The sequence below is a fragment of the Erpetoichthys calabaricus genome, chromosome 12 (genome assembly GCF_900747795.2).
Source record: "Erpetoichthys calabaricus chromosome 12, fErpCal1.3, whole genome shotgun sequence".
NCBI lineage: Eukaryota > Metazoa > Chordata > Cladistia > Polypteriformes > Polypteridae > Erpetoichthys > Erpetoichthys calabaricus.
The window spans coordinates 27,579,969-27,605,576 of record NC_041405.2 but is presented as its reverse complement, the minus strand read 5'-3'; the positions used below and the strand labels follow the sequence as shown (position 1 = coordinate 27,605,576).

Sequence of the window (25,608 nt, the reverse complement as noted above, 5' to 3'; positions counted from 1 at the left end):
TACCATTTCTCTAACACAATACAACTCTCTTAAAAAAGCTGAAAATGGTCATGTAATATTTGAAAGATGTTTATCAAGAAGACACAAGGCTAACATGTTTAACAAGTTTAGAAGTAAAAGACACATTTTGCTCTTAAGCTAACAAGTGTGATGTTTACTAAGCAGTAATTCAAATTCTTTATTATCTTTTCTTTTGCCAATTAAAAATGTAAACTGCTCATGGTACAAACTAAGCCAAACAACGTCCATTTTAATTAAAGGACAACATAAAAGAATTTTTAATTTATTAAAGCAGCTTTTCTTCTCCAATTCCTTTCCCTCAGTTTATTATTGGCCCTTACTGCTGCTCTTTCTTTACACTACACAAATTTTTGAAGGAAGTCAAAATGTAAATGGAATTCACAGCAGGTATCCATCAATCTCGAAGGGTCCACCCTACCATGCACATCCTAGTTGTGAGTAGTAAGACACACACAGAAACAAGTAGAAGGTGCAGATTGTATAAAGTCAAATATTGGGCATATGATTGTAACCCCTGAACTGCCAAACCACTTCTTTCTTTAATAATTTATTTTAGTATTTCTGTCATTATTGAGAAAGTTGGTTTAAGAATTTCAGTGTAATGTTATACATTAGAACATTTAAATAAATACAGCAAGAACAGGCTATTTTGCCTAACGATGTTCGTCAATCATTATTAAGTGCACTCTTGCAAAGCATCAAGTTTTTAAAGTCATCAAAGCCCTACTGTCTATCACACTACTTTGTAACATATTCCATACATCTAGGATTCTCTGGGTGAAGAAAAAATGCTCAAGGAATATTATCCACTTCACCAAGATCACCGGGACATAGAGGAGCATTGGTTAAAAACTTATGTTCAAAGTACTAGCTAAAATCTAACATATCAATTCCCTTCTTAATTTTGAATACCCGTGACATGGGTGAGGGACTGCAACAATGGTTAGCACCATGATCTCATAGCCATAAGAACCAGGATTTAAATCCCTGCCTGATAATGGCTTCTGAACAACATTCTTCATATTGTTTGAAGAAATGCATCAGTTAAATGAACAGTCAGTTATATTGGAAAGTAGTCCAAAGTACTTAAATTACAGACAAATTCCAAGTCTTTGTATCAGTGTTAAAGGAAGTGAATTAAAGAAGTCAATTTCAATACAGTAGCTATTCCCAAGATGCTATATCTTGAACTAGCCACTCGTCAAAACAGCCAAAAGTGGCCTCAAAAGTTTCCAAGGTTTGGAGCTTGTAAAGAAGGCAACCAATAAAGTAGAAAAGCCTGCATGTTTTGGACCAACAGTCCATTTTTCAGGGCCAAGAAGTCTGGTGCTACAAATAAGTAAGCCTTCAAGTACAAACAGAACAGATAGAGAAGATCAAACAATGAATAATAAATTTACTTATATTCCTGAATCATAGTTTTAATATAATTTTTGTACAATTTGTCCTTTTTTCATACCTTTCTTGAACAAAATAGAACTTGAATCCATGGAAATACAATAAAGTAAATGTATTAGCTAAACAAATGTAAATAAATAAAGAAATTGTTTGAAGGAAATAATAGCAAAAGAAGCCAAACTAGAGGAGCGAAAGAGGATGAGACAAACTCTAAACAGAAACATCAAGATATACTGAGTATAAACTTACTTTTTAACCTATTTAAAAATAACAAGATACTGTAATTAATTGGCTTTGTTAGGGGTTTGGGGTTTTACTGCATTACAAGATTCAGATTGTTTCAATTTGTAATAAACAAGTACCAAAGTCTCTTCCCCAAATATAGAGTTTAACTATTTGCAATATATATATATATATATATATATATATATATATATATATATATATATATATATATATATATATATATATATATATATATATGATGGGAAACAGAGTGCACTTTTTCCACAAAATGTCTCGATACAGTATGCTGAATAGCACCAGTATGAATGTTGCTTTCGTATTTCATGATTCTATTGCTTGAAGGTCTTAATATTTTTCCAATATAAAAAAGCTGTCAGGGGCAAACGATTGCCTATATTACCCCTTTACTGCTGCAATCAGAATATTGTTTCCAATTTACCCAGATATTATTAATAATAATATGATCACCTTTTATGCACTTTCTGCAGTTGCATCTTAAACATGGAAAGTGATCAAATCAATTAAATGTCAATGGATAAACATAAATGAAAAAGTCAGTGGAAAGAATACAGCATTAATCATCAAGTCTTTCATATTAGCACAATGGTTATAAGCAAAAAGAGAAAGATACCACAACTAGAGACTCCCAGTGCAGAGGAACTGGAAAAACCTCTGGCACTATCAGAATTACTAGATGCTATAAACTCACTTCAGAGTGGGAAAGCAGCAAGCCCTGATGGCTACCCTGATACACTTCATAAAAAATTCTCAATTATGTTAGTTCCCCTTTTATTAGCAACATTTATAGAAGCTAGAGACAATAAAATTATACCTCAAACTTTTTGCCAAGCATTAATTACTGTCTTTTTTAAGCAAAATAAGGACTTATTACAATGTGCATCATACAGACCAATCTCACTTCTGAATAATGATGTTAAGAAACTCTCCAAAGTACTATCTAAAAGAGATTGAGAAAGTGCTTCATTTGGCAATATCACAACACCAAACTGGATTTATTAAAGGCAGACACTTAGCCTGTTTAATGTAATATATTCACCCACACAGTCTAACACCCCAGAGATACTATTATCGTTGGATGCAGAAAAAGCATTTGATATAGTTGAATGGAACTGCCTTTTCACTACATTGAAAAATTTGGGTTTGGCCTGAACATTTGTGCAAACTACTATATACTAGTCCAGAAGCTTCAGTTTGTAATAACAACATTATTTCAGACTACTTTAAACTAGAACATGGTACTAGACAAGGACGCCCCTTGTCACCACTGCTTTTTGCAATCGCCATTGAGCCACTGGCAGTTCACTGTCAAAATGCTTATGATATAAAGGGGATTATCAGAGAAGGACTTGAACAGAAAATTTCTCTATATGCAGATGATATGGTACTGTATATTTCAGATCCACAAAATACTGTGCCTGCAGTCCTAACAGCACTAACAGAATTTCAAAAGGTTTCTGGTCTCAGAATTAATTTAAATAAAAGTGTGCTCTTTCCAGTGAACTCTCAAGCACACAATATTAGGTTGGACACCTTCCCTTTTATCATTGCAGATCAGTTTAAATACCTAAGGGTAAACAACACAAGTAAACATAAAGATCTTTATCAACAAAATTTTGCTGTCTGCATGGAAAAATTAACCAAGACTTGCATAGATGGTCTACCCTCTCTCACTTTAGCTGGAAGAATTAACACTGTCATGATGAATATTCTTCCTAAACTTCTTTTTTCTATTTCAGAACATTCCAATATACATCAATAAATATTTTTTTTAAGAAGTTAGATCCAATCATAACCTAATTTATTTGGAATTCAAAACATCCACATATCCAAAGGGTAACCCTACAAAGACCTAAGGCAGAAGGTGGCATGGCTCAACCTAACTTTCAGTTTGATTCTTGGGCAGTAAATATACAACCTATAAAAACCATATATATAAATATTTATAAATTTATACATATATAAATTGACACAAATAAATGAACATACACAGGCTTGGTCCACAATAGAAATAAAATCTTGCAGCACTTATTTATATTCCTTGCTTTGTACCCCAATAAGTACAAGTTATCACCAATATACTAACAACCTAATTGTGCTTCATTCACTCAGAATGTGGAACTAATCCAGGAAGTACTTCAAGATAGAAAAGCTTTTATCTGTGGCACCACTGCACGTTAACCACCTTTTCCCATTTTCTCAAACTTACACAGTTTTTAATGTCTGGAAAACATTCAGGATTAAATCACTTAGAGATCTGTACATAGACAACGACTTTGCATCCTACGAACAATTACACTCCAAATGTAATTTTCCAGCAACACATTTCTTTCACTACCTCTAAATTAGAAACTTTGTTAAACAAAATCTGCCCATTTTCCCTCACCTCCCACTGGCCTCTATTCCGGAAAAAATACCGATCAGTCTTGAGAACTCAGACAGCATTTCTGCAATATATAAAAACCTTTTAAAATCCCTCCCTTTCAAAGTTCCCAGAGTACAGTGAGAAAAGGATCTCTTACTCAACATTTCAGAAAAGGTGTGTAAGGCAGCCATATTTGCAAAACATACAATTATTCAACTTAAAATTATTTATTGAGCGTACCTGTCTCGTTTAACATTGTACAAAATATTTCCTGGGCAAGATCTAACCTGCGAACATTGCAATCAAGTTACAACCTCATTGGGCCATATGTTTTGGGCCTGCACCAAATTAACATCATTTTGGACCAACATCTTTGAATGCCTATCAGACAGCCTTGGTGTGACAATCCCTCCTAATCCATTAATAGCTGTGTTTGGTGTACTTCCAGATGGGCTTAAGGTGGAGAAGGACAAACAAACTGTCATTGCCTTTACTTCACTATTGACACTTAGACTTATCTTGCTCAACTGGAAGTATCCGAATTCACCACTTTTAAGTCAGTGGGTAACTGATGTTATACATGTATATTATGTGAAATTGGAAAAAATATAAATTCTCACTTAGAGGATATGTACAAAACTTATTCAAATCTAGCAGGATGTAATCAATACCATTTTGGAATAAGCATTTATATTGAGAAAGCTGATTCTCTTCCCCTTTTTAATTAATTAATTAATTAATTAATTTTTATTTTTTTTCTACTCTTAATGTTCTATTCTGTTGGCTTAGCTCTCTTTTTCAGGGGTGGGGACTGATTTCTTTCAAACCTAGTATTGTAAAACCTGACTTGCTTGTATGGAATGTTATTTGATTTTAATGAATTCAATAAAAAAATGAGAGAGAGATATTGAAAAACAGCTTTGAGTTGTAAAATATGCCAGGATGTATTTATGGATGTAACAAGCTGGTTAGCACAAAGAGAAAATATAAGACTACAAACTAAATTATTTGGTGTTAATTTTTTTACTTGTTGAGCAAGCCTGGACAATTGGCAGATAATCCTCAATTCCAATGGGCCCAATGCTTCATGCACTGGCTTCACCTCTATGCCTTACCAACTGGATGGATGATTACATATAAGCAATAAAAACTTAAACTTGCAGTGTGCCTAAGAAAATGTATTCAATAAGCTTTCCCTTTTTGCTGTTGCAGAAAAAGCTGCCTCTAACTGCTCTAGCAGCAGGCATGGCGGAGAGCTTCAAAGATTTTGATGTAGACTCCAGCATCAGGCAAGTATTTACATAAATGGACCACCTGCGTTAAGTGAATTGTGCTAACAGGGTTGTTTGTCAAAGTGAGTTATGCAATTTGTCATTTGTTAAATTTAAAGTTCTAGTTTGACTGCCAAAACCCTATTAGTTTTTCCATCATGGAAGAAAGTCTTTCCTGAGGATGGCAAGTAATTCTGCTACATACTGCAAAACAATCAGGCATTTTATCTACAGTATTAAGATTTTATTTCCAGCACTTTTTTGTCATTATTTGTTTTTTTGCAGGAAAGTACTGGAAATGTGCTGCTGTATAGAAAACAAACTGGCCAAGGAACTTGCTGAATATGAGCTGCAGATGGAAAAGGAGGTTTTGGAGCCTCTGAACAAGCTAAGTGAAGTATGAATCAAAACCAAATAAAAACTCGTAATGACTAATAATTCTTGCTTCATTTCATACTGAAGTTTAAAATAAATTGAAGGCCTGCGGGAGTCAGACAGAAAGTGTTTTTTTTTTTCACAATTGATTTGCAAAGTGAAGCATCAAACTTTGTTGCAAATTCAGTATTGCACAAATTGCTTTGCTCATCTCTATTCAGGAAATTGTGTGTGTGTGTGTGTGTGTGTGGGGGGGGGGGGGTCTTTTTTCTTCTATTGTTGTCCCTCAATTACTTGTATCCATCTGTCCAATTCTTAATTGTGTATATTCCTCTTTAAGGTCAGAGGAACCAGAGTCCATTTAACTAATATTGGACGCAAAAAACAAAGCCACCCAGGACAGGGTGCTAGCCACTCATTCATTATGTCTGCTATCTCCTCTAATATCCAGTCTGTGATAACAAACAACATTAATATGAGTGTGAGGCTGTGAACAGACTATAGCTTTATACTTTGAAAGTTAATTTTTTTTCAACATTGTATAGGGTTAATCAGCCTATAATATCAGTCCTACCTATTTTATCTAGACATATTTTTAGCATCGCTCCCACTAGTACACTAGGCCCTGATCATATCACATTATGGGTTAACATCAAGAGAAAACTTCAACAACATCAAAATGGGGAACTACACAGAAAATATCTTTTGCAAAAACGGATCCTTTGTTTACAGTTTGTTTTGAAAGATAGTTTCACAGATCACTTTGTCTGGAATTTGTATATTGCTGCCATATCTGCATTAGTTTGCTTTGGTTTTCCCACACATGTCCAAGATGAATCTATGAGGTTAAATAGCAACTCTATATCTTTTGAACAATTACGTTCAAAATTTAACCTCCCAGCTACACATTTCTTTTACTATCTTCAAATTAGAGATTTTGTTAAACAGAAATTGCCCGATTTCCCCTACCTTGCACCCTCCACAATGCTGTAAAAAATTCTGCTCAATTTCGAGGAAACAAACACTATTTCCGCAATATATAAAATCTTATTAGAGTCCCTGCCTTTCAAAGATCCAAGAGGACATTGGGAAGAAGATCTCTTAATCAATATATCAGAAAAGGAGTGGAAGGTAGCAAAGCATAGGATTCACTCGAGCTTCATATGCGCAAAGCATAGAATTATTCAACTAAAAATTATATATCGAGCTCATCTGTCTCGCTTAAAACTGTCCAAAATGTTTCCAGGGCAGGATCCAACCTGCGAGCGCTGCAACCAAGCTCCTGCCTCACTGGGTCACATGTTTTGGGCCTGCACTAAACTAATATCATTTTGGACAAAAATTTTTAAGTGCCTCTCAGACAGCCTTAGTATCACAATCCCTCCTAACCCATTAACAGCTGTGTTTGGTGTTCTTCCAGATGGACTTGAATTGGAGATGGACAAGCAAACTGTGATTGCATTCACTACACTCTTGGCACGCAGACTTATTTTGTTAAATTGGAAGAATCCTAATTCTCCTCTTATAAGTCAGTGGGAAACCGATGTTTTATATTATTTGAAATTGGAATAATTCAAATTTTCAGTTAGAGGATCTGTACAACATTTTTTCAAAACATGGCAGGATTTAGTCAATATTATTTTAGAATAAGAGAAATAACTATTATCGCATTTAACTCCCTTCTTCATCTCTTATTTACATAGATATTTACTTCTCCCCTTCTTTTGTTTAATGTTGCCTTATTAAAAAGCCTAAAGCAATTTTCCTTTAGCTAAGCTCTCCTTCTCAGGGGTGGGGTTTGATTAGTCTTCATATTTGTTGGGTTATAAATTGATCTGTTTGTATGGAATGATTACAATGAAAATTAACAAAATAAAAATATATATAAAAAAAAATAGCAACTCTAAACTGGCCCAGCATGCGAGAGTTTGGCCGTGTGCATGAGTGTACGTTGTGATAGTTTCAAACCCCATCCAGGGCTGTTTACTACCTTGCCATACATACTATCAGGATAAGCTCCAGCTCCCTGCAACTCTAAAAATGTAATTAATGGAGTATCATGAATGGATGGACATGGAGCAGAGAAGTATTAAAAAAACATTTTTAACAACTGGATTTGTTGTTTAAATTATAAAATAAGTTTATTTATGATGCACATCCACCACACCATCTTCAGGATTACAACTCTTTCAGGGTATGAAGTGTGACACAACAATCTACCATTTACAATTTAATTGATATTTAATTGTTATTTCTTCCTAATTTAGGAAGATTTGCCAGATATTTTGAGGGATAAAAAGTTATTTGCCAAACACAGCTGTGACTGGACAAATGCTAAAAACAGGTAAGTGACCTCATTATTTGTTAATTTTAAAGTGTTTTCAGTGTAACATCCATCCATCCATTATCCAACCCGCTGAATCCGAACACAGGGTCACGGGGTTCTGCTGGAGCCAATCCCAGCCAACACAGGGCACAAGGCAGGAACCAATCACGGGCAGGGTGCCAACCCACCGCAGGACACACACCCACACACCAAGCACACACTAGGGACAATTTAGAATCGCCAATCCACCTAACCTGCATGTCTTTGGACTGTGGGAAGAAACCGTAGCGCCCGGAGGAAACCCACGCAGACACGGGGAGAACATGCAAACTCCACGCAGGGAGGACCCGGGAAGCGAACCCGGGTCTCCTAACTGCGAGGCAGCAGCACTATTTTAAAATATTTAAAATTTGTGATAAAAATAGCTGTAGCAATGTACTGCAATGGGATTTTAAGGACATGCTAAAAGTGATATTGCAGTGAAGGGAAAAGTGATTCAAGGAAGTAGAGGATGGTGTTTATTATTTGACAAATGCTAAACCTATTTATTTACTTAATTACAGGTTTTTTTTTATGTTCGGTCCTTATGTTACCTCTTTAAAGGTATACTCCACGTCATTTTCATATACTGTATGTTACTTACCCCATGTAGTTATGGCCACAAAAAAAAAAAGATCTTATGCTTTAATGCAGTACGGCCGTAACAAATTTTATGACAGAATATGATTTTATGGTGACCAACACTGAACAACGGCAAACAATATTAAAAACGCTCATGTAAAATTCATGTCACATAATTCATAAGTCAAGTCATCCAGTCATATGCTCACAACATCCCAATCACATATATTTTCATTAAAATATTGTTAAACAAACCACTTCTGTAAAGCTTTTACAATACTGAACGAAAAAGGGAAATGGTTCAGACAGGGATTAGCATTCAAATTGATGAACTGCCAATCAAAATCATTCATGCCCCACCAACGTAACAGCTTATTCATTGGTTAACATTATACTTCACATGATATCAACAAAAAAAAAATGGACAACGAGAGACATGTTAAGCTAAACATTAAAAGTTAAAGAAAACTAAGTGGAAACATCAGGAATAGAATGTGGTTCATACTTGTGCATACTCAAGATGCTTCAACAAGCAGAAGGTCAAATCACTCGTGCAGCTTCACTCTAATCCCAGGTTAAAAACGCACACGTACCCTACCATCCACATGAGGCAACAGTAAATAGGAACCTTCGGACCAAGATATGATGCTGGTTGTTCCACTGCACCTTACTGTCAGGATTTATGTTCGAATGGCTTTGGTAACGTTTGCCATTTAGTGCATGGGTCCAATTTAGAATAACAGCAGTCTTGTTCATTTTGTTAGTACGGTTTAATTTGCAGCCAATTTAAAGTGAAATGGACAAATGCTTTACCTGTCAACATGCCAGAAGAAAGTAGACAGAAGTGCAAGAAGTTAAGGCGTAAGGTGAAGAGAGAGGTGGCGAAGGCTAAAGAAAAGGCATATGATGAGTTGTATGAGAGGTTGGACATTGAGGAGGGAGAAAAGGACCTGTACCGATTGGCTAGACAGAGAGACCGAGCTGGGAAAGATGTGCAGTAGTTTGGGGTGATAAAAGATAAAGATGGAAACGTACTCACAAGTGAGGAGGGTGTGTTGCGAAGATGGAAAGAGTACTTTGAGAGGCTGATGAATGAAGAGAATGAGAAAGGGACAAGGGTGGATGATGTGCAGATAGTGAATCAGAAAGTGCAAAGATTAGCAAGGAGGAAGTAAGGACAGCTATGAAGAGGATGAAGAACTGAAAGGCCGTTGGTCCAGATGACATACCTATGGAAGTATGGAGGTGTTTAGGAGAGATGGCAGTGGAGTTTTTAACCAGATTGTTTAATGCAATCTTGGAAAGTGAGGGGATGCCTGAGGAGTGGAGAAGAAGTGTACTGGTGCTGATATTTAAGAATAAGGGGGATGTGCAGGACTGCAGTAACTACAGCAATGCACTATGCATTGACACACATTACTCCATTAATATCATCAATTTATCTGTAATTTATTCCTTAGGTTTGTACCAGACGGGACAGCCTTTGTTGACCTCTTGCATCAATAAGTTTTGGCTGCCTAACACTCTGTTGGCAGTTTGTGATGTTTGTCCTCCTTGAACCACTGTCAGCAGGGACTGATTACAACTGACCGTGAGAACTCCCATAAGCTTTGCCATTTCAGAAATGCTTTGATCCAGTCATCTGGTCATAACAATCTGGCTCTTTTAAAGGTCACTCCAGTTTTTATAACTGCCCACACTACTGCATTCAATATGCCAACTAAGAGGACCTACTGTAATGTCAGCTTTCTGTCTAATATGTCCCTGTCCTTGATATGTGCCATTGGTTGGCGTCATTCACTTCATATGGGAGTGGCCATAATGTTTTGGTTCTTTTGTGTGTACATCTCTTTAGACATTTCCCACAATCTCCCTGTTTCAACTACGTCTATAAGCTTTAATAAGTATATTAAAAAAGATTATTCTCCAAAACAATCATATCTTTACATTACTTTTTTACTTCAATGTGTCTTTATTGACTTTATTTCTCTGTTGTTAACAGACAAGCTCAGTCAAACTCTGGCGCGCAGGCAAAACTTGATGGCCTAAGGGAAGAAGTGGAAGAGGCTTGGCGGAAAGTGGAGCAGAGTAAAGTGAGCATCTGCCAGCTGCCTTTGACTTTTCAAGGAAACTGTTCTGTTTTAGATATTAAGAAAAAATAAATGGGTAGGCCTATGAGTATAAATAAATGCTTGGCCAAAAAAAAAAAGCAATTGAAAAATGTGGTAAGTTTTTAAATGAGGTGCTGAATTAGACATTCTCCCTCAGCCCCCAGGTATTATCTTTCATTTTCATCCAAAAGTGCACATTAAATGACCTTGTGTGAGTGAGTGTGAGTGTGTTTGTGTTTGTCTGCAGTGGACTAGTATCTTTTCTACAATGGTTGCTACTTTAAGCCTAATTCTGTAGGTACAAATGGTGGTCCCTTGGGATCTAGTAATGGAAACGGGATTTATAGAATTCATGGGTGAAAATGTGCACATAGTATGTACCTTCTAACGCATTCAGAGACATAACCATTTGTTGAAAATAGGGGCAATTGTAATTTGTATTTATTTTTCTTCAATGACAGAGATTACATTTTTATTCATCTTTTTAACAAATCATATTGACATATCGCAATTATTGCAGAAGGCAGTTATACTGTATGTTACTATCTGAGTACATAAAACACATGCTTTTTAATAACATTATACATTGTCACATAGTTGAAAATTAAGACCAGATTTGCTTGTGGTTGCTGAAACAGCATTCATAGACCCCAGATTACAGTTCACATCAGGTCAAAATGGCATTATTGTTGGTTTTGGAAAGTGTATGGCGATTTGTAGTTGCCTACAATATTTGGAGGTTACAGTATCACTGGTGCATTTGCCAGCCTTTAAGATTGTAAAAAGTATGCAAAATTCTCACTCACCTTCAGAATAAATTTTGCTTAAAGTGTAAACACTTCTAGTACTTCATATTGTAGATCAATCATATTGCACACAAAATGTAGGAGTGGTAGATCTTGACTGTAATTTTTGGTTAATTCTCAGTAATCGATACATAAATAAAGTGAACAATTTTTTTTGTAGGCAAAATGAAACCAGTACCAACACACTACTTGATGGTTATTATGAGCTTTTGTTTCGAAACATTCTCTTAAAATTTGGTATTGTTTTCAAAAACCTTAGATTTAAAAGCTGCAAACCAAGTGAATGAAAAATCATATAAGAAAAGAAAATGAGGTTCAAAAACTTATAGATCTAGGTTCCACACTTGTTAACTACTACTAATTTTAAATAGAAACCTTAATTATGGCTCCACAAAGTGAATTTAACTCAGCCCTGAGTCATTTCTTTGAATAACAGCAAAGTTACCTTCCAAGATTCACACTTATTAAGCTTTATACAACAAAGCCCAAAATCAATGAAAGACATTTGATTCCAAAGCATGCCTAATTAAGTTTGGTCTGTTAATTACCTTTTTCAAATAAAAAACATTAAATGTGCATATTATCCTGGAATAGGTGTCATTTTTCTGTAATAGATAGATAGATAGATAGATAGATAGATAGATAGATAGATAGATAGATAGATAGATAGATAGATAGATAGATAGATAGATAGATAGAACTTTATTAATCCCTAAGGGGAAATTCATAAACTCCAGCAGCAGCATACTGATTAAAACAATATTAATTAAAGAGTGATAAAAATGCAGTGCAAGTTAAAAAATGCAAGGTGGAGAGTGCGGGTGCTGATTTCCTTCCACATTCTAAATACTTGGCATGGTTGGTTATCTTGACACCCTCAGTTATCCCCTTTTTTTCAAGTACTGTGTGTAATGGTGTGGCTGTGTAAATTATTATCCCTTCTTAGAATCAATTCTCTCCTTACTTCAGATTCTATGGTTTTCACATCCCTGGAAGGGAACTCGTTTGTTTAGAAAAAGGATGAATAAATGGTGTTTCCTGTGTCAACTGCTATTTTTCACATATGTTGAACATGCTATTTATATTTTATGACATGATAGCGTTTGCTTGTAAATGCAAAACATCTCAAGTATATAGTTCAGTAATAATTCACAGGTCTTGTTGTCTGTGCAACAGAAAAATGTTGTTGATGAAACATACAGTGCATCCGGAAAGTATTCACAGCACATCACTTTATCTACATTTTGTTATGTTACAGCCTTATTCCAAAATGGATTAAATTCATTTTTTTTCCTCAGAATTCTACAAACAACACCCCATAATGGCAACGTGAAAAAAGTTTAGTTGAGGTTTTTGCAAATTTATTAAAAATAAAAAAACTGAGAAATCCCATGTACATAAGTATTCACAGCCTTTGCTCAATACTTTGTCGATGCACCTTTGGCAGCAATTACAGCCTCAAGTCTTTTTGAATATGATGCCACAAGCTTGGCACACCTATCCTTGGCCAGTTTCGCCAATTCCTCTTTGCAGCACCTCTCAAGCTCCATCAGGTTGGATGGGAAGCGTCGGTGCACAGCCATTTTAAGATCTCTCCAGAGATGTTCAATCAGATTCATTTCTGGGCTCTGGCTGGGCCACTCAAGGACGTTCACAGAGTTGTCCTGAAGCCACTCCTTTGATATCTTGGCTGTGTGCTTAGGGTCGTTGTCCTGCTGAAAGATGAACCGTCGCCCCAGTCTGAGGTGAAGAGCGCTCTGGAGCAGGTTTTCATCCAGGATGTCTCCGTACATTGCTGCAGTCATCTTTCCCTTTATCCTGACTAGTCTCCCAGTTCCTGCCACTGAAAAACATCCCCACAGCATGATGCTGCCACCACCATGCTTCACTGAAGGGATGGTATTGGCCTGGTGATGAGTGGTGCCTGGTTTCCTCCAAACGTGACGCCTGGCATTAACACCAAAAGAGTTCAATCTTTGTCTCATCAGACCAGAGAATTTTCTTTCTCATGATCTAAGAGTCCTTCAGGTGCCTTTTGGCAAACTCCAGGCGGGCTGCCATGTGCCTTTTACTAAGGAGTGGCTTCCGTCTGGCCACTCTACCATACAGGCCTGATTGGTGGATTGCTGCAGAGATGGTTGTCCTTCTGGAAGTTTCTCCTCTCTCCACAGAGGACCTCTGGAGCTCTGACAGAGTGACCATCGGGTTCTTGGTCACCCCACTGACTAAGGCCCTTCTCCCCCGATCGCTCAGTTTACATGGCCGGCCAGCTCTAGGAAGAGTCCTGGTGGTTTCGAACTTCTTCCTCTTATGGATGATGGAGGCCACTGTGCTCATTGGGATCTTCAAAGCAGCAGAACTTTTTCTGTAACCTTCCCCAGATATGTGCCTCGAGACAATCCTGTCTCGGAGGTCTACAGACAATTCATTTGACTTCATGCTTGGTTTGTGCTCTGACATGAACTGTCAACTGTGGGACCTTATATAGACAGGTGTGTGCCTTTCCAAATCATGTCCAGTCAACTGAATTTACCACAGGTGGACTTCAATTAAGCTGCAGAAACATCTCAAGGATGATCAGTGGAAACAGGATGCACCTGAGCTCAATTTCGAGCTTCATGGCAAAGGCTGTGAATACTTATGTACATGTGCTTTTTCATTTGCCAAAATCTCAAGTAAACTTTTTTCACGTTGTCGTTATGGGATGTTGTGTGTAGAATTCTGAGGAAAAAAATGAATTTAATCCATTTTGGAATAAGGCTGTAACATAACAAAATGAGGAAAAAGTGATGCGCTGTGAATACTTTCCAGATGCACTGTACTTTTGGTACATTTGGTAGCTGCTTGATAAGTAATCTTTGTTTTTTGTTTTAATAAGGATCAATACTCGGCTGACTTATATCTTTTTGCTACCAAAGAGGACAGCTATGCCAATTATTATATGCGCGTAAGTAGACCTATTCAAATGACTGCAAACATAAAACAAAGCATTTGACATCAGTCTGATTAATATTACTTCTATAAGAAACATAACATTTTTTTTAAACAAAGAGATCCAAAACAGCCTATTTTCCTGAATTCTAGTTTGAGGACTGATTTTTGAAAATGTACATGTTTATGGTCTGTCATAGGGAATACGACTCTGCAAGCTTTTTTTATATAATGTGCTTCTTATTCTCTTTCTTTCTACAGCTTTTAGAACTACAAGCTAACTACCATAAAAATTCGTTGCATATCTTAAATGACATTATTAGTGAAGTCAAAGAAAACAACAGCTTTGCAGGTAAATTAATATTTTTATTGACTGGAATTGGTTTAACTGACTGTACGAGGGATGTTCTAAAATTTTCTGCAATTTTTTTTAACTCTATTAATTAAGAATTTCAAAAACAAATGACATCACTTTTCTACATAGTCACCTTCGTTTGTGATGCAATTTTCCCAGAATCATACCAACGTTTTAATGCCCAATTACTACTCCTCCCGCCTTCACCGTTTCCAACAGAAATATAAAAGTGCAGAATCTTTTTGAACGTCCCTCGTACAAGCAAGAGATAAAATGCAGTTTTTAGAGAAACGATTTAGGATGGGGAACAGATTATTTTAGAAATGTGCCAATCAAGACTAGCAACAGGCCACTTAACAAATGAAATTGTATCCAAGTCTTGCAGCTTTCAAAAAGGACACTTCTAATAAACATAAGTAGCTGGGGATAAAAGGCAGTGTGATATACAGATAAGGCATTCAATCTTAAACCACAACATTATTAATTTAATTTTCTGTTTCTAAATAAAACACTAATCCACCTTTGTGGTTGCTACTGAATGATATATGGGAAGAGTTATACCTTATTCAGACTGTAGAAGAAGGCATCATCCAGAAATCCAAAAGAAATAAAAATCAACCTTTACTATCATGCTCTTTGCTAAGCAATGTCTGCTTTTCATCAAATGCCTTCTTTTTGGCCTAACAATTAATTATGATTGAATTACATTGCTGTTCTTTGTGAGAAGTCCAAAGATGTGGCCCCTTGTTCTGCTTTGAATCATAATTCTCTATAAATGTCAGCACTAGTTCTTCTCTTACAAGTTTTTTCATTGACCTTTGTGTTTTGTAACAATTTATTGCTTTAGTTATGTTTATGTTGTTTTTCTGTGTAACCATTCGTCTGTTAGAAGCAAATAATAGCGTTCTAAAAGCTTTCTGTGGACATCAAATCCATGTGAAATTCCACAGTTGTCTTTGACTATTCAGCATGTGTGAATAAGTTCTGTGCCTACAGCTCAACTGACCACATCTAGTTTTGCTTCAAGCACAAGTCCATTCATTTTAAATGGATCAGAACTAACAGAATTACAATTTCCATTATTCATCATCATGTAAAAAAGGCTTTCAATATTGAGGGAGAAATTGAACTTTGTTTACATAGCGCTTTGAGTACTGAGAAAAGCGCTATATAAATGTAATGAATTATTATTATTATAAGTAAACTTTCATAAGCATAGTGACACAATATGAAAAAAGGGGGTGATAGGCCTCAGAAAAGGGTCAAAAACAGGTAAGGGCTTTCACTGGTCTGCCTCAAACAGGCCTCGTCTCAGGCAACCAGACCCCTAACTCAACATGCAACAGGACCCAAATGTGGCTCAGCCTTTAAAAGTTCAAAAAACACAAAATATACAAATCTGACTTTCAAGTGAAAGGATAAACATAAACCACTGGCTTGAAATTAAAAAAAAGAAAAACAATGTTCTTTAAATTCAAAGACTATTATTTTTTAAATATACAACAAGAAGGAAAATCAAATTAAGTCAAAGTGGATTTGCCTTTAAAAGACAACTCAAGGTTAGGGTTGGGGAAATTCTCTTTAAATAACAGTTAAGAATGCCATTCTGTTTCCAAAATGGAAAGCAGGGGTGAGGGAGTTCTGCAAAAGAACAGTCCAGTTTTCCATGATAAAATTGACAAATATGGGAGAGTATTCAGTTTTTAATGCCAGTATAATTTGCATAACACGGGAATAATTCAGAAATACATTAAACTGTACCAATCAACATACAGATAAATGGTATAATCCATACCACACCCTGTATCTTTGTAGATCTAAAGGCCCCAGAATGGATAAATAGATTAAAAGTCTTTGACAAACATCTTAACATTAGAGACAAACTTCTTATATGAAATAATACTACAGTTAAAAAATGAAATGCTATTTGATCTCATTGTTTATATCCATTGTATTCCGCATTCCTACAATCAGTTTCGACATCTAGGGGAAAGTCTGGCAAGGCACCTGTGTTCGACCTCCACCAAAACCACAATTCACACGTTGTGGCTCCACTGGAGGATGATACCATGCTTCTCATTTGGACTGTGCCCAGCCAGGCCACAAGGGTGAAGGCCTGATCACAATGTGCTTACTAACGAGCTCCCCTACTGTCTTAAATAGCCCCCAGAAACTTCCATAAATTCCTAATGACAGCATATGAGGGCAAAGAACTAATCGCTTCTTGCCTCACAAGAAAGGACATATTTGGATAGATACACTAGGGAATTACTGATACTAACAATAGAGCTAGAAATATGGAAGACATAACTAGAAAACAATTTGTAAAAATACAACTAATACAAAATTCCAGAAAAAAAGTACTGTAAAATACAAAGAGAGTAAAAACGAAAATTCACGGTGGCATCCAGGACAGACCATGACATTTTTGTGAGATGTAAGAAATGCAAAATATTTCTTTATAGAAAATTTGAAGGCTCTTCAAAAATGATTGTGGATAAGATCTGCTTTTATATGAACTTTAAAAATATAATGGTCTCCACCCAATAAGTCTTCAAATGTGCATATTTGTACATTAGAGTGCATCCTTAATGTGAGAGACTAGTGTGAAATGTTTAAATGCTATGGTTCACTGTAAAATGAGATCATATTTCCTAATTTAGATGTGAGATCAGAGTGTGGCAAAGTGCTTTAGGTCCAAGAATGTTACAAACCTGTATCAAGTCTGCATTGTCCATCTTGAATAATGAAAAATTCCTGATTTTTCTCCACACTCTCCCTTAGGTTATGCTAATCCGAGCAACCAGGATTTCTCTTTTGATTTGTTGGTTTGTGGTGTTAGCAGCGTTTATTTTCCCTTGCAGGTTCACCGTTGCAAAGCCCATCTCTGGGCGTGTATGGTGTTGCATTAGAAACACACTTGCGGACGAGCTCTCGTAAGATTGCCCTGCCTATTGAAGAATGTGTCAAAATGCTACTGACAAAAGGAATGAAGGAAGAGGTGAGGAACTGTATTTTCTCTATTCAGCCGTGCTACAATAAGTCCAACAACTACACTGGGCCACCTTAGACAACACATCACATCTATATGATATGGAAGGAAGATATCCCACCTGAAGAAACAAAAACAAAAACTCAATAGCATTGGAGAAAAAATTCAAATTGCATGTAGATAATCTACCCCGTGACCCTGTAGTTAGGATATAGCGGGTTGGATAATGGATGGATGGATGGATAATCTACCTAATGCCTGTTCACTGTACTGAAAAAGTGCTCTATTCAGCATTAACATCCTGCCATAAAATGCACGGATGATTTAACATATATTATAATATATTTAACAACAGAGTTACCTGACAGTCTGTCCATGACTGCCAACATTCTGTACTCTGTGCATCCTAAAATTATAGCATACTGTTATAGACTTGCCCTGTGCAGAACTAAATTCTGTCTTGCTTCATTTTTTGCTGTTTGAGACTGTAAATTGGATTAAACAGGTTTGAGAGTGCATATGTTATAAGCTTTTATTTGTAATCATTTACAACATTATAACTATTAATCCATTTTCTTTACCAACTTGCTCCATTGCAAGGCTGCAGTAGCCTATAAAGAAGGGGTGTCCATCTCTGGTCCTGGTGGGCTGCAGTAGCTGCACGTTTTCATTCTATCCATCTTCTTAATTAGTGAGCCGTTTTTTGCTGCTGATTAACTAGTTTTGCATTCTTTTTAATTGACGTGACTCATACCCCTTAGTTGTTTCTTTTTTCTTAGTGAGCAGCCAAACAAGAATGAAACACAAAACAAGCCACCACATGACCAGCTAACCTAAAAATAAAGAAAGGTGAAGGTCTCGGTCATGTTGGTCTGCTCAGGTCTACAAAACATCTTGATGGTGGTCTTAGAAAAAACAGAAAATCAACAGTCTGCTGTGGCAGAATGAGCGCAGCAACAACTCTTGATATTCAATAATGGCTTGAATTAACAGCAAGAATTGGCGCCTCATTAAGAAACTGTTTGGAATGTGAAATTGGCTGGAGTTTGTCGTTTCACTTTAGCTGGTCATCTGTTGGCTTGTTTCACATCTCATTTCGATTTGGCTGCCATTTAATGAAGACATGAATCAATTCAGAGGACTGAATCCTTAAACACAGAGGTATTAAAATGAAGGGAAAAGGAGTTAATTAGCAGTGAAAACTGCTAACTGATTAGGGAAAACCTTACAATGAAAATCTGCAGCCACTTCGACCAACCAGGACACCCCTGGACACCCCTGCTATAGAGTGTAGCAACAGGTGCACTGCAGGATCCCAAAACTGATGGGACACCAGTCCAACACCAATTGCTACTTAACTTCATACTCATGCCTTTGTGATGTGAACGCAAATCAAATTCTCCAAAAACAGTTCATGTTAACACTGGCAGAATATAAATTTGACAATGTTGGTAAGTGCACTGGCTTGGATTTGAGCCCAGGCTACTAGGTCTGTGAAGAAGTTAGTGCAATCTGTTTTGACTGATGCTGTACAAAGCACATCCTGTTCAATGCATTTTGCACAATATGCATCCATCCAGGGGTGGCATTGTGGCCCTTTAGTTAGCACAGCCACCTCACAGGTCAAGAGTTCTCAGTTTGTACATTCTCCCACATATCTAGATTGTATTTCCTCCTATATCATCAATGATCTACATGTTAGTTGAACTGGCAGCTTTAGTGTCTTTTATACCACATGCATCTCTCACTAATAATGGCACTGTACAGTGGTGATGTGTTGGATGTTGCTTAGCACATTTGACTGTTTTCTGTACACACCTGACAGTAATCCTGTAAACCTATGATTTTGTATACAACTTGCAGTGCGACTTGTACATCATCAGATATGTTACCTGGGGTCATGAGGTGTTTCAACATCAGACATCCTCTCCCAGGTGACCCAGCCAGGGCTGATGGGATCAGGCCCTGGCTTGTGATCAAGTAGCTTATATAGTTCACACATTCTCCCTCTTGATCCACAGAAATCTCAGTGTCTTCTTTGTGGCATCTGTGATTTCATGATGGCTCTCCTGTCATGCAGACCCACAATTCCTTGTGACCTTTAGAGGGATTGGCCTGCGACACTTCTAAGTCCAATCTCAATGGGCTCACACTGATCCTTCCATAACATGCTGTAACTTTTGCCTACAAGTTCTTCATGCTCGGCCCTCTTCCTCTCAAAGGCTTCCTCCATCAGGTCTTCCCATGGAACAGTGAGATTCCAGAACGACCTCTCATTTTGTTGTCTCTGACGTCAGAACCATATCAGGCTTAAGGGTGGTCTCTATGATGGTATCTGGGAATTTGAACTGTTTCCCTAGATCCACCATCAGCTGTCAGTCTAATGCTTTTGTAAGTTTCCCTCATGGAGACTTGGGCTGCTCCTACAGTTTCTCTCCAGCCTTTACAAAGGTGGATTACTTCCATACTGGTTGTTGATGTTTGCTGCGAGAGATCCTTGTGGTGATAACCCTCAACCCCTGATCCTGGCATGACCAACTGCGGGAGTCGGGAGACTTGGGTGATGGCTTTCCCCAGTGTGAGCGTCCTGGCCTTTGGGGAACCCAAGTCTTGGTCTGGAGAGTGCTGAACCGAAGCCAGGGATTGGGAAGCCTCCAGACCAGATGAGCGGAGAGAGATGGTCAGCTGCTGGTAGGGTGACTCTCATGTCGCGGGGCCCAAATGGGAGAAGCAGGGGAGCCGCCATGTAAAGAAGACACCAGGCTTTGTGATTTTAAAGGACTGCTTTCAGCATTGTTTTAACCTTGTTGTTTTAAAGGATTGTTTTTTTCTATTATTTTTAACCTCCACTTTACAACTGTTTTATTGGGATTATTTATTTATTTCAAGAAACTGTGAAGCACTGCACTTTGTTTTGGACACTTGTTTTGTTGTATTTTAATAAAAGCACTTGGCACTTTCTTTGACACCATCCCCTTGCTCCATTGTTGTGCCTCACTGCTGAGCTCATCGGTAACATTACCGACGGTGTCGGGTTCAAGGGCTCCCAGATGCAAGACTGGAGCATGGAGTAGAACCATAAGTAACTGTTTGTGCCATGCAAGTGACAGGGCAGTCTTGTACCTTGCTCAAAGTGCTGCTGACATTGCTATCAGCTCTCCTGTGGCTATGAACTAGATAAAGCTGTTTTTTGGAGTGTATGTTAAGTATTTCCATTAATTTTACAGAATAACTCAAGCAGTTCAGGTTCAGGTTTGAGGGGATCTGAAGCCTTTTATTTAGTATTGTGTTCATTGGGAGGAGCAAATTCTGAACAGTGTGGACTCACCAATGCTGGGGCAATTTTTAGCACTACCAGTTAAGCTAACACACACATTTAGGATTTAAGAAGAAAGATTAAACTTCTGGAAAAAAATCCCTCCAGACAAAAGGAGAACATGAAAGCTACTGTATATACTGTACAGACAGTGCCTAGGCTGATATTCAAACTCTAGAGCTATGAAGCAGCACTGCTAACCACAATGCCACCATTTCATAGTACATCACAGTTTTAAATATATCTAATGCCATGAAAAGATAAGTGTATTTTTTTAAATTTCTTTTCCTATTGCAAAGTTGCTGCCACCAAAAGTTAACATTACGTGAATAGCACTTGAATGAACAAATAACACTTCTGTTTTTTGTTTGAGAATTTTTTTGAATGAAGTTACTCAACATGAACTGAACTATTAGAAAAAGTTATTACTCCATTATACTTAATTAATTGTTGGACCACCATTAGCTGCATTAACTGTTTCCAAACTCATTTTATAATTCAATATTAGTGATGAATGAGAGAAGCAAATGACAGTTTGCATACATTTTTTGCAAATCTGACACTAAAATTCGTTTTGCCGGCAGTTTTGAAATTGCAAACAATAAAACTCACTAAACAGTTTTTTTGGTGTTTTAAATCTTTTTTTTGTGTAGAAGACAAAGGAATATTGCTACTTAAAGCCATATTCACACTTTTTACCCTTTTTATTTTCTTGTATACAAGGTATAGGGAAAGTATTGTAATCAGCCAAAGATTCAATGTCGAGATTCTGATGAATCTCTACATTTTATACCTCCCTGACTTTCTCGTATACGAAGTATAAGGAAAATATTGGAATCTCCAAAAATTTCATTTCGAGATTTTGATGAATCTCGACTTTTCAGATTCACGCAGGGAGGACCGGGAAGCGAACCCAGGTCTCCTAACTGCGAGGCAGCAGCGCTACCCACTGCACCACTGTGCCACCTGGTTCTTTAATGTACATAATATAAAAATATAAGCATTGTTTTGCAGTTTACTCCTCAAATATCCATCCCCATATCTGAGTATATGAAAAAGTCTAGGGGAGACCTCTTCTGATTTTTTCCTACAGCTTTGTAAAGGATATAATCCATACGACACATGGTAAAATCACTTCTTTTTACACCTCTTGCTCACATTGCTGCAGAGGAGTAGAGTATGTATTTTTTTTTAAATGTGACATTTTGCATACAAAGACAGACACTGTACATTACTGTGTTTTCTCCAGAGTACACAGTAATTCACAGCTGCCAAAAACCCTCTCCATGACCATTACCCAGGAACCACCTTATCCTAGTCGAGGATATGTTCACTTCTTCTTTTTTGCTTTTTGTTTTTACTAGACGTCTCTAATTACTAAATTACGCAGACACATGCGGAATTAATGCATGAATGCTCTGCCAGACAAGAACTAAACACCTTCCTTCTTGTGTGAATAGCATGAATTTTGATGTGAATTCATTTTGCCCTTTTCACTATTAAATATGAGTCTCTCACATCCCTGGGGATTTATTAAGTAAAGCAGAACTGACAAGCTACAGTGAACTAAAATATTTTTGTCTTTGAAAATGTTTCCTTCCTTCTTATATTCATATAAAGTACCATAAAATATAAATCTCTCAAAAATGATGTGCATTAACCAACGGTTCAAAATTATTTTCTAATAAAGTGAATTACACAAACGTGTGCCCTGTCCAGAAATGGCTCTTACCACAGAGTGAAAGGATAAACAAATGAAATATAATAATGCCATGTAAGGTTAACTAAAAATTCATCACCAATGCCATCATTCAGCATGCTATGAAAATATAGTGGACCATGATAAGCCTGCTCTTACCAGGCTGCTTCCTGAATTGTGCCCCATACTGTCAGGATATGCTCCAGTCCTTTTATGTACAGTGGTGTGAAAAACTATTTGCCCCCTTCCTGATTTCTTATTCTTTTGCATGTTTGTCACACAAAATGTTTCTGATCATCAAACACATTTAACCATTAGTCAAATATAACACAAGTAAACACAAAATGCAGTTTTTAAATGATGGTGTTTATTATTTAGGGAGAAAAAAAATCCAAACCTACATGGCCCTGTGTGAAAAAGTAATTGCCCCCTTGTTAAAAAATAACCTAACTGTGGTGTATCACACCTGAGTTCAATTTCCGTAGCCACCCCCAGGCCTGATTACTGCCACACCTGTTTCAATCAAGAAATCACTTAAATAGGAGCTGCCTGACACAGAGAAGTAGACCAAAAGCACCTCAAAAGCTAGACATCATGCCAAGATCCAAAGAAATTCAGGAACAAATGAGAACAGAAGTAATTGATATCTATCAGTCTGGTAAAGGTTATAAAGCCATTTCTAAAGCTTTGGGACTCCAGCGAACCACAGTGAGAGCCATTATCCACAAATGGCAAAAACATGGAACAGTGGTGAACCTTCCCAGGAGTGGCCCGGCCGACCAAAATTACCCCAAGAGCGCAGAGACGACTCATCCGAGAGGTCACAAAAGACCCCAGGACAACGTCTAAAGAACTGCAGGCCTCACTTGCCTCAATTAAGGTCAGTGTTCACGACTCCACCATAAGAAAGAGACTGGGCAAAAACGGCCTGCATGGCAGACTTCCAAGACGCAAACCACTGTTAAGCAAAAAGAACATTAGGGCTCGTCTCAATTTTGCTAAGAAACATCTCAATGATTGCCAAGACTTTTGGGAAAATACCTTGTGGACTGATGAGACAAAAGTTGAACTTTTTGGAAGGCAAATGTCCCGTTACATCTGGCGTAAAAGGAACACAGCATTTCAGAAAAAGAACATCATACCAACAGTAAAATATGGTGGTGGTAGTGTGATGGTCTGGGGTTGTTTTGCTGCTTCAGGACCTGGAAGGCTTGCTGTGATAGATGGAACCATGAATTCTACTGTCTACCAAAAAATCCTGAAGGAGAATGTCCGGCCATCTGTTCGTCAACTCAAGCTGAAGCGATCTTGGGTGCTGCAACAGGACAATGACCCAAAACACACCAGCAAATCCACCTCTGAATGGCTGAAGAAAAACAAAATGAAGACTTTGGAGTGGCCTAGTCAAAGTCCTGACCTGAATCCAATTGAGATGCTATGGCATGACCTTAAAAAGGCGGTTCATGCCAGAAAACCCTCAAATAAAGCTGAATTACAACAATTTTGCAAAGATGAGTGGGCCAAAATTCCTCCAGAGCGCTGTGAAAGACTCATTGCAAGTTATCGCAAACGCTTGATTGCAGTTATTGCTGCTAAGGGTGGCCCAACCAGTTATTAGGTTCAGGGGGGCAATTACTTTTTCACACAGGGTCATGTAGGTTTGGATTTTTTTTTCTCCCTAAATAATAAAAACCACCATTTACAAACTGCATTTTGTGTTTACTTGTGTTATATTTGACTAATGGTTAAATGTGTTTGATGATCAGAAACATTTTGTGTGACAAACATGCAAAAGAATAAGAAATCAGGAAGGGGGCAAACAGTTTTTCACACCACTGTATATAACTGAATAATTTACACCTTCAGTCAGACTCTTGGGTGTAGAACTTTAGTATGTATAGTGTATTAATGCATCATTGTCTGTTCACATACAGGGTCTCTTCAGGTTAGCTGCAGCAGCTTCCATCTTGAAGAAGCTCAAATCAGGACTGGACAGTGGAAATATTGACCCTACAGAGTTTTATTCTGATCCACATGCAGTTGCAGGTACAGGAAAAAGACAGCATGCTCCAGTGATATCCTCAGCAAGTGACTCTTCTCTGCTCATTAGTTATTGTGCATTTTCTCATTTAGGTGCCTTGAAGTCATACTTGAGAGAACTTCCTGAGCCAATAATGACTTTTGAACTCTACAATGATTGGTTTAAAGCTTCAAGGTAGGCTTCTGAACTCCACAACCATATGCAGTTTTTTGGGGGCAAAAATGTTCCTATGAAATAAAATATGATAGCATTTTACTCAACTAGGACTGACATTTTTAAGAACATTGTTATAATTTACATCTTTGTTATATGACCTGTGGCTAGGAGGAACAAAATGAGCACTGCCAGAGCCAACAAAATGATTTCCAGAATGTCTCTGACAAAACAATCAGAAACAGACTTCATGAGGGTGGTCTGAGGGCCCAACGTCTTCTAGTGGGCCCTGTACTTACTGCCTGTCACCGTGGAGCTTGACTGGCATTTGCCATAGAATACCAGAATTGGCAGGTCCATCACTGGCGCCCTGTGCTTTTCACAGATGAGAGCAGGTTCACCCTGAGCACATGTGACAAACGTGAAAGGGTCTAGAGAAGCGATGGAGAACGTTATGCTGCCTGTAACATCGTTCAGCATGACCGGTTTGGTGGTTTGGGAAGGCATATCCATGGATGGACGCGCAGACCTCTACAGGCTAGACAATGGCACCTTGACTGTCA

At 37.5% G+C, this 25,608-nt stretch overlaps 1 protein-coding gene across 1 annotated transcript in view; it reads left to right on the top strand.

Annotated features, from left to right (window-relative positions):
• Window positions 1–25,608, top strand: part of sh3bp1 (SH3-domain binding protein 1) — a 111,024-nt gene that overhangs the window by 47,377 nt on the left and 38,039 nt on the right. The window contains exons 4-12 of the mRNA XM_028815260.2: window positions 5,261–5,337; window positions 5,605–5,716; window positions 7,962–8,038; window positions 10,644–10,734; window positions 14,437–14,505; window positions 14,751–14,841; window positions 17,709–17,845; window positions 24,786–24,897; window positions 24,985–25,066. Coding sequence (XP_028671093.1) covers window positions 5,261–5,337; window positions 5,605–5,716; window positions 7,962–8,038; window positions 10,644–10,734; window positions 14,437–14,505; window positions 14,751–14,841; window positions 17,709–17,845; window positions 24,786–24,897; window positions 24,985–25,066 — 848 coding nt within the window. The remainder of the gene's footprint in view (window positions 1–5,260; window positions 5,338–5,604; window positions 5,717–7,961; window positions 8,039–10,643; window positions 10,735–14,436; window positions 14,506–14,750; window positions 14,842–17,708; window positions 17,846–24,785; window positions 24,898–24,984; window positions 25,067–25,608) is intronic.